The 9,394-nt window shown below is 46.2% G+C and overlaps 1 protein-coding gene across 1 annotated transcript in view; it reads left to right on the forward strand.

Annotated features, from left to right (window-relative positions):
- LOC106128220 (E3 ubiquitin-protein ligase TRIM37) overlaps nt 1-5,599 on the forward strand; it is a 12,562-nt gene extending 6,963 nt beyond the window's left edge. The window contains exons 12-18 of the mRNA XM_013326511.1: nt 359-555; nt 647-752; nt 1,528-1,773; nt 1,948-2,215; nt 2,713-2,741; nt 2,853-2,995; nt 3,078-5,599. Coding sequence (XP_013181965.1) covers nt 359-555; nt 647-752; nt 1,528-1,773; nt 1,948-2,215; nt 2,713-2,741; nt 2,853-2,995; nt 3,078-3,230 — 1,142 coding nt within the window. The 3' untranslated portion in view covers nt 3,231-5,599. The remainder of the gene's footprint in view (nt 1-358; nt 556-646; nt 753-1,527; nt 1,774-1,947; nt 2,216-2,712; nt 2,742-2,852; nt 2,996-3,077) is intronic.
- The last annotated feature ends 3,795 nt before the right edge of the window (nt 5,600-9,394 follow it).

Consider the following 9,394-nt stretch of genomic DNA (forward strand, 5'->3'; position numbering starts at 1 on the left):
CGCGCCCGCCCGCTCGTCTGCCGCGACACGACAAGCTGCGTGCACCCGCGCAGCCCGGCACGCCCGCCGCACCCGCCAAGGACACCCCCCTCACTGGTAACCGTACCACTCTTTAGTCTTTGTGAAAAATCTATACACCAAGTGACATAACAATTTCCTCACTTTACTGTACAAGCGCAACCTTTCGCCTTATAACTTAGGTCTCGATTCACGCGTCGATTTGTGAATGTTTGAAATGCCAGGTTCATCAATCAATCCAAACTAAGTGTACTGTAAAGTATAATTTTCTTGCTGATTAACATTTATGCTGACTTATAACTAGTATGTATTTTAAAGAATCCTGTAATGCGTGTTGCAGCTGTTGCCAGCAGCCCTGTGACAGAGGTGACAGTGGCGACTAGCAGCCCGGCACTGTGCGCGTCCATGTCCTCGCCCGAGCTGAACAGCACGGGGGCGAAGTCCGAGGTCGCGCTGGAGCCGCCACCAGACGCCGCGGAGAGCCCCAACGCCACGCAGAGTCCGCACGTCGCCTCCGAGACTAGTAGTGACACCGGGGTGAGAATATACTCTTATGTTGATTATAGGGGAAAACAAAAATCTGATACAAATAACAATTAAAATAAAAATTCTACGTTTTCTCTTTAAGGAGCTGATGTTCACGGAGCTCGAGAGCTTGACAGAAGATATCAATCCCACCAATGTTGACGAGAACTCTAACGAGGAAAACGATGTCGACGAGGAAACGATGTCTGGTGAGTGTGAGGTTTACCATGTGGCTTGTATTGGTTTGAGAACGTTCATGATCTAGAGTATAGTTAGAGGCAGTACATACGAAGAACATCTTGTATGAGCTAGAAAAATCATCCAGTGGCATTTTACCCCAAAAGATCCCGCCTCATTCCAGTTCCAACCTTGATAACCCATCCATCCTTGTCCTATCCTCATTCCCATCCTCGTAACGTTGTTACCTCCCGCAGACGGGTCGTCGGGCAGCGGGTCGTGTGAGTGGTGCGCGCTGGGCGGGTCGCCCGCCTCGCCCGGATCCCCAGCGTCCCCCGCGTCCCCCTGCTCGCCGGGCTCGGAGCGCGGCGGGGGCGGGGCCGGGGGTGGGCGGGGCTTGCCGTGCGCCCGCGCCGCCTACCGCCGCGCTCGCGCCCGCCCCAAGCCGTACGCGCCGCGCCGCGCCCCCGGTTGCGATGCTTGCGAAGATAATTATCAATAAACACATAGAACATGAACGTTCTCGCGTTTTAAATGTGATTCGGAAGAAGTTCATAATCACTTTTAGTTCATTTTAAATTAATGTATTTTGTTCCTTCATTGCATTACACTTCAAAAATAAACTGTTTCGTTGTTTGACTAAAGATTTCGAATTCCTATTTTGTTAACTTAAAAAATTCTAACGATGAATAGTAAGTTGTATTAACATTTTATCTTTTGTTTCTATGAATACTAAAGATATATGATGTAAAAAGAATTTATTTGTCGCTGAATGTATGTAACAGAAGGGTTGAATATGAATTCCAGGCGAGAACGACGTGGAGGGTGCGTGCGGCGTGTCCGCAGAGGCGGGCGCGGACGCGCTCAGCCGGCTGCTGTGCGCGGTACACGGGCGCGCCGTGACGCCGGCCGGCAGCGATGGCAGCAACCCGCCGCCCGCGCCCGCCGCTCCCTCGCCCGCAGACCCGCAGCTCTCCACCGCCGCCCACACAGACATGCTGCTGCTCAACCTCATGCGCATCAACGGACTCACGCCTAAATACTCCAAGCACGGTCAGTCCCGCTCTCGCGACACATCTCTACCTACATCGTTTCTGATCAGTCAAACTTTGGGAACTCAGTCTTGGCTTCGAACCTTCTTTTCTATCACAGATGATTATCATTTCAGAAAAACCAAAACAGTCTTAAAAGACAACAGGTTAAGAATCACTAGTATTTTTTTTGTAGGACCAAAACGCAGTTGGGCAACGAGTGTGCAGTCGCCCGAGCCGGGCCACAGCGGCGGGTCTCGGTCGCAGCGGCGGGCTGGGAGTGCCTCGGGCGCGGGCACGAGCGGGACGGGCACGGGGGCGAGGCCGCGTGCTCGGCAGACGCGGGCGCCGCCCCTCTCGCCCGGCCAGCTGCGCCGCACGCACGCGCCGCTACCCAACGGTCTGCCATTATACCTGCAGTATTTGACTATTAGCGAGCCACAATTAAAGTTTTTATTTAAGCAGTAGTTTTAAATATTTATCTCATTTAGATATTAATTTCTTAACTAATCCAATGAAGCTTAAATGTATTATAATCTCATGTAGACTGTGATCTTTTGTTAAAATTGTTTTTTTTGGTTTGTTGTATTTGCTTACGTTTGTTTTTTTTTATTGTTTTCTTTTCGCTATTCGGTAATTTAAAGATATTTGAAATTAAAATAATCCCATATTCACCGTAAATTCCAGAGAATGGCTGAATAATTAATCTAAATTGTTTTTTAAAATCTCTTTAAATTAAACTGCATAAAAGTTATGAAATTAGTTTTATTTAAGATATACTGCTCTGTACATTTGCATGCAATTATGAGTTTGCTTTGGTTCTTTCATTTTATTTACATCAGTGGCGAGTACATGACATGATCATGGCGTTACAGTAATCGTTTTATAGTTATGGAATATTACCCATTTATCTGCTAAACACATGCATTTTTGAGATCGGCACAAAAATGAATATCTAAAGAAATAAATCTCATAAGAATAGTTTGGAAAGTAAAGCGGACAATGCCTCGTTATCTCCTTTTCTGCAATAACACTTGAAACACCTAATAACACATATTGCCGCAGTGTGTGTGTTTAGATGTTGATTTGGTTCTGTCCCAGGGCGAGCATGCGGCGGTGCGGCCGGTGCGGGCGGTGCGGGGGGCGCGGGCGCGGCGGGCTCGCCCGAGGCGCTGCACGACTACTGGCGCTCCGTCTCCTCCATCAGCGACGCGGACGACGTCGACGCCATACTCGAGTATAATGTTAGTATACACACCTCAAATGTGCATAAGGTACTTTTCTAAGGCGGGGCAAGTCATAATTAAAAAAAAATTACAATTTCAGGATACGCTATTCGACATCCTGCTGAACAGTCTGTCGCTGGAGAGCGGCGGTGCGGAGTGCGAGGAGCCGCCGCCCGTGCAGCCCTGGAGCCCCGCCGCGCCCCGCGACCCTCCCGCCCCGCACGCCCCACACGCACCCCCCGCCGCGGACTGACCGACACCGCGCCGCGCGCGCGTCCGCACCCACCACGACTCGCACGCGACGCGCGCCGCACTCTACTCCCTCGACAGCCCCTACACTGTCGACGACAATCATGCCGATTTTAATGATGACTCCGAGGACCCGACTCCATGGTATGGCACATCGAACAGGCGGCCATCGCAGATCACTCAGATCACCCGCGTCACGCACTCCCCCCGCCCCGCCGCCCCGCGGGGAGCCACCGCTCATCAGTACGCGAGCGACCGCGAGGCACGACGCACGTGCGACTCGCAGCACGGATGCGATTGCGACGAAACGCAAGAAGCGGGTGACGCGCGATACGAGATGTACGACGAGGAACGGAACGTGAGAGTGAGGAGAGGCGAGCGGGGGCGGCGCGCGCACAGCGTGTACTTCGTGCACAACGAGCAGGTGCGCGAGTGCGAGGAGCGCCCGCACCAGCAGTACTGCGGCCACAGCTCGCACGACCACTTGCACTCGCACGACGACCGCCTCGACAATACTCACTACAACGGCAACAGTCCACAAAGCTACCGCCGCGAGTACTACCATTGATTTCTTGTCTCTATTTTGTGATTTATCTCAGTCTTAATTTTAGTTAATGTGCTCACAGAATAATTATTATTTTAGTTTTTTAATACTTTTCTTTGATTGTGGCTTGAATTACCAGTAAGCCACAAGATGTGATTGGAATTATTTTTCATTTGGATGTTTTGATTTATCGAAGGCAGAGAAGATATTGATAACTATAGTCATTAAGAGATGTGACTTATTGTCTTGCTTATGTTAGAGGAAATGCTTATTTTAAAACTTGTTGATACAAATGTCATAATAATTATACTCACTAATGATATTCAGAGAGGAGGAGCATTGTCTCTGCTTGGTTTCGAGCTGTTTATGTTGTCTTTGATTTTTTACTATATACAATAATGTAGTGTTTGTTTTCTGTATTTATATTTATATTTTCCCAGTGCTGTTGACGATAATATCGATCTCTGATAATTTTAAGTTAAAATTGAGGTGTAGTTCTTTGTTCGCTTCCGTTCCTCTGCATGCATCAGTAGAGGGTACGTTGAATAGCTTTTCCCTTACCCTGGCTTGTGTATACTTGATTCATTCCTCTGTACATCATGTATACAGATGAAATATGAAGAGCCAGATATATATGTTTACAGAGCGATTAACTTATTTGACCCGGGGGGCATAAGCTCATTAGCTCCTTGTTGTCAATGTAATAAGTGCGACAAAATCCTTGAGATTGATGTAGATGTGTTATCATTTTCTATGCTTCAGTAGATTTTACAGCGCGTCTCACCGGGTCATGTAAATGTGTCGCACTATATTGCATTTTACGCGTAGTGTACTTGTTATAAGTAATTGTGGATTATAGGTTAAAAATAATAATGAAGATTCCGTCTTAGAAGTGTTTGGAGAGTATTTTAAATGTTCGTAAAAGGTGTATTTGGATATTGCCATAGCTGTTTTCTGTAATAACTTAAATTGATGTTTTATTTTGTAATTTTTAGTAACAAAACTTGTGAAAATGGTGTACCTTCTTTTTGGTCTCATACGTATTATTTTTGTAATATTCGTAAATTATTTTTATTTGATTATAGTTTCAAGTTAATATACAATTTAATTAGTAAATAACAGGCGGCTTATATGATCGTAAGTGTTATCGTAAATATGTAGGCTTTCTTGACGTTCATAGATATAATAACTTAGGTATTGAAATTGTTAGTAATGTAGTTTGTTCCGACTGAAAAGTTCAAATGTGTGCTAGTTTAAACTGACAAGGCTAGATAGTTTAAGTCGCATAATGAATTTGTTTGATTTAGCTTTTAATCAAGCAAGTACAGTTAGCTTCGCTGGCGGTGTTCCAACTACGATCTTGAAACGGATAGCGATCGGAAAATACTGAATTTGTGGAATTCAACTGCCGTTACACTTTCCTTAACACATATTTTTATCTATCTTTCGATCGAAAGATATAAATAAATATCAAAACAAATGTCACGGCAGTCGAAACACACAAAAACTTTAGCTTATTCCACAGTATACAAAAGTTAGGAAAACAGTTTACGTAACAGTTATTATTTATTTAATAAAAACATCGATAACATCTAAAGTTTTTAATTCAAAGAAAAAAGGGTAAAGTTCGTTGCGAAGTGCAAGGATTATTTTTACTGTAACTGGAATACCGCCAACGAAGGTGATTGTACAAATCTTAGTATTGTCACTTATCGAATTTATTATTAATTTCATGATCCAATTGTTTGTGGTGAATAACAGTTGTGTTAAATGTGTTGATCGCTTGTTTATGAGCTATGTGTGAATTAATTAAAAATAGTATTTATTGATATTGATTGTTATCTTTGGAATACATTTCGTGTTCTAACGAACGACGAAGAATATGTGGAATATGTACGATTGAAAGGATAAAGAAAAAAATGTTTTAAATTGATTCAAATTTTATTTTCGTTTCACCAAAATATACACAATGACGAGTATTGAAAATCTGGTTCAAACCAACATTTGCATATCTATTTCATTTGAATAGCTGATTACACGAAGAACACTAGAACATTTGAATACAAATCTGTTTGAAGGCAGGCGAGCGCTTCGGCGCACCACCACACGTGTCTTTTATAGTTTGAATTGCACGCACTCGCCTACCGCCTATCGCCTATCGCCTACCGACTACGTACAAATCGAGTAAAATTAGTAAATTCACTGTTCCTACATTAAATGATATATTTACAAATAAAACTTTAAAAGGAACGCTTTGCAAACATTCAACAAACTTGAGATCGTCTTAACATAAAGATGGTATAAAATTTTCAATAAAAAGTCAATGAACGAAAGTCTAAAACATCATTTTGCAGACGAAATAAATATTTACAAGAGACAGTTTACAATTTTATAGCACGAACATAAACTGCGCCAAATCACGTTTTACATCTTTCGCAAAATAAATAACAATTGAATTTAAGCCTAAAATACTTTTCTTTGATAAACAAAACAATAAAAAATAATTGCATTCAACAAAGCTACGATAACAAATTTAATATAAATTAAAAATAAATGTAATGTACAATTTATACAAAATTAAAGAATCACTCGAGTCATTATCACTGTGGTGCAGTGGTCTGCCGCCGCCACTCGTTGCGTTACCTCCCCTCCTCCTCATTGCGTTATCTATATACAGTGCAGCAGTAGACTCTGCTGTTGAAACTTTATTTAAATGTACATTTATGTTTCTTATATATTATGTATCCACAGATCCGCAAATATCTTATACTTTCAAAATTCACACCGAACTTGACAAAAGAAGGTAACTTCGCTTCGTACAATAATCGAACTTCATTAAAAATTGTGCATAAAAATTTGAATTTTCTAACTATAAAAGGCAATCGGGTGATGTACCAATGTGTTATATTTCATAAATAGCATCTTATATTTAATAATTAAAAGTTACATCTCCATGAGTCGTTTTATACTTCTACGTAACACACTAAAATGATATTGGTGTCGTATCGTAACGATTGCTGTACGATAGCGAGCGGCCGCTCGGTACTTAAGTCTACTCTCGCACTATTTATTCTATTAGCACTATTTTATTAATAATATTATGCTGTTTTGCACTTAACGAGTCATAAGTTCCACATCAACTCCGTAAAAAGTAGTTTAAACACCTACAAAGAGAGTTCTACTACATCGCATTCGTGTAGATTCGTGGAACTGGCGTTGTACGCACTGTACAACAATTACACTATTTTATATGTATATCCGCTTGTATTGTTGCAACGTGTTGCCCGTGTACAACAAGCCTCGCATTCTCTTCATCTTGTCGTCCCTCCGCACTCGTACCTTCCGCGTAAACTCTCAACATCTCAACACCTCATCACCTCGTTCCCATCAACATTCTTTGGCATTATTTAGTGAGCTTAAGTTCAATAACGCTTTCGTCATCGATCCTCTGTTTTATGAAGTAATATTTTAATTTTTGTCAATATATATTTTAAAATTATTGCACTTCATAATAAAATCATTTTGTGAGTTAATTATATCATTTCATACATCTAGGTAGAAGGTTGAAGGTGAGTCGATTAAAGGAAATTATAAATATATATGTAAATGAATGGATTTTCCAATTCATTCAGTTTCAGGTGTTTTGAGTATTATGATCGATGTAATTATTTAAATATATAACAACGGTTAGATAGTTGTGACCTAATTCTATTCAGTCAGTTGAATCGTATCAAAATAAATAGCCTCTCTCAGAATGAAAGCTTCGAGCCGCAGCAGGCGGTGACCCGGCTCCGGTCTCACTTGTATCGCTTCAGATATAAATATACTACATAGATTATATTCGTTAGTCGGTTAAAATTCATTGCAGGTTGTGTTCGAGTCGTGTTAGCACAAAATCATGTATACGGATAAAACAGCACCAAACGGTTCACAGGCACCCACGGGGATAAGGTTTCACAAATAACGTTGCTTCAGCCTGTCCTCCACGAGATCCAGTCGAGCAGCGCGAGGAGGATGCGCGGCGTACGAGCGGGAGCGGGAGCGGGGGCGGGCGCGGGCGCGTCTCAGAGCGTGCGGAGAGCGCGTCAGACGTGCGACTCGAGCGGCGGGCGCGGCGGCGGCACGAGCGCGGCGGGCCAGGGTGCGGGCGCGCTGAGGTCGGGCGAGGAGGTGCGCGTGTGGCGCGCGCCCCACCCGTCCTTGTCGAAGTCCTTGGTGCCGCCGACTGTGTGGCGCCGCTTGATGCCGCGCTCGGGCATGCCGTTCTTGCGCTTCAGCTTTGTGGAGCGCCAGGCGCCGGCCTCGCGCCGCCGCGCCACGTTCCACTCGCACTTCTCCAGCTTGCTGGGCCGGTCCGCCTTGCCGAGCGAGTCGGACCGCTGCAGCCGGTCGGCGCGGCAGTTGAGGCTCTCGGAGCGCAGCACGCGCGCCTCGCCGCGCTCCTGCTCGCGGCTGAGGGACTCGGAGCGCTTGAGCTTGGCGCAGTCGTCGTCGCCGCCCGCGGCCGCCGCCGGCTCGCCCTCGGGCGCCAGCGCGGCGCTGTTGCGCTTCACGGTCTCGGGGTTGGCGAGGCGGATGGGCGCGTAGTAGGGCAGGCGCTTGTCGTTGTCGGGCGCGGTGTCGGCGCTGGAGGCCTGCGAGCGCGTGTCGACGTCCTTGTCGTCGTCGAGTGGGCGGCGCGGCCCGAGGCAGTTCTCCTTCTCGGAGTCGTCGTTGTCGAGCGGCTTCTCGCTGCGATCGCGGCGCGGCCAGTGGCGCGCCTCGTCCTCGTTGCTGCTGGAAGAGGAGTGGCGGAGGTCGCGCGCGAGCCAGGCGGCCTTCAGCTCGTGGGCGCGCGCGGCGGGGGAGGCGGCGGGCGAGGGAGCGGGCGAGGCGCGCTCGCGGCCCAGCGAAGGCGAGCTGCCGCTGGACTTGTCCTCGCCCTCGGCGTCGTCCTGGCACTCGTCGTCCGCGTACGGGATGCTGCCGTCGTCGAGCGGCGACGAGTTGTTGAGGGTGCGCAGCTTCTGGTCGAACGTGCTCGTCAGAGAGGACACGAGGTCTCCGGGTCCTAGAACAAAAGTGAACGTCAGCGGGAGGTCGACGCGGAAGTCGGGACACATAGATAAGCGTGTTAGAGAGAGTTCGCGCGGTTACGTGCGTGACGAGTCAGTCGTTGATTAATGAATGGTATGAATTATGTAGAGGAGGATGGTGCGATGGCCGACGAGATCTATTCTATGAGATGCACGAGCGGAAGCCGTGCGGTCAGCGGCCGCGGCGCGAAGCGTTAGTTCGATGGGAGCGATGAGCTTGCTTGCGCCCGTGCACATGTAAAGGTCCCGGACACCGCAGAGATCGCAGCGGGGCGCAAACAACCTGGCCCCGTGTTATCGGCCTTGCTCCGGTACACGCACACACTTGCAACACGCACGCTCACAATCCTATACCTTTCACGTGGACAAAACAAAGAGATTGCTGTGTCTACTCTCTGACGTCAGTACTGGACACCTAATGGAAATAGTAGACACATTTATTGTACATTAAGTAGCATAAAAATACATAAAAAAAAATCCAATAAAAAATAAGCTATACAAATGATCAAGGTACATTCGGAATGCTTGCTTGAGTAGTAAGCGAGCGGC

The sequence above is a fragment of the Papilio xuthus genome, unplaced genomic scaffold (assembly GCF_000836235.2).
Source record: "Papilio xuthus unplaced genomic scaffold, Pxut_1.1 DF828780.1, whole genome shotgun sequence".
Taxonomy (NCBI): domain Eukaryota; kingdom Metazoa; phylum Arthropoda; class Insecta; order Lepidoptera; family Papilionidae; genus Papilio; species Papilio xuthus.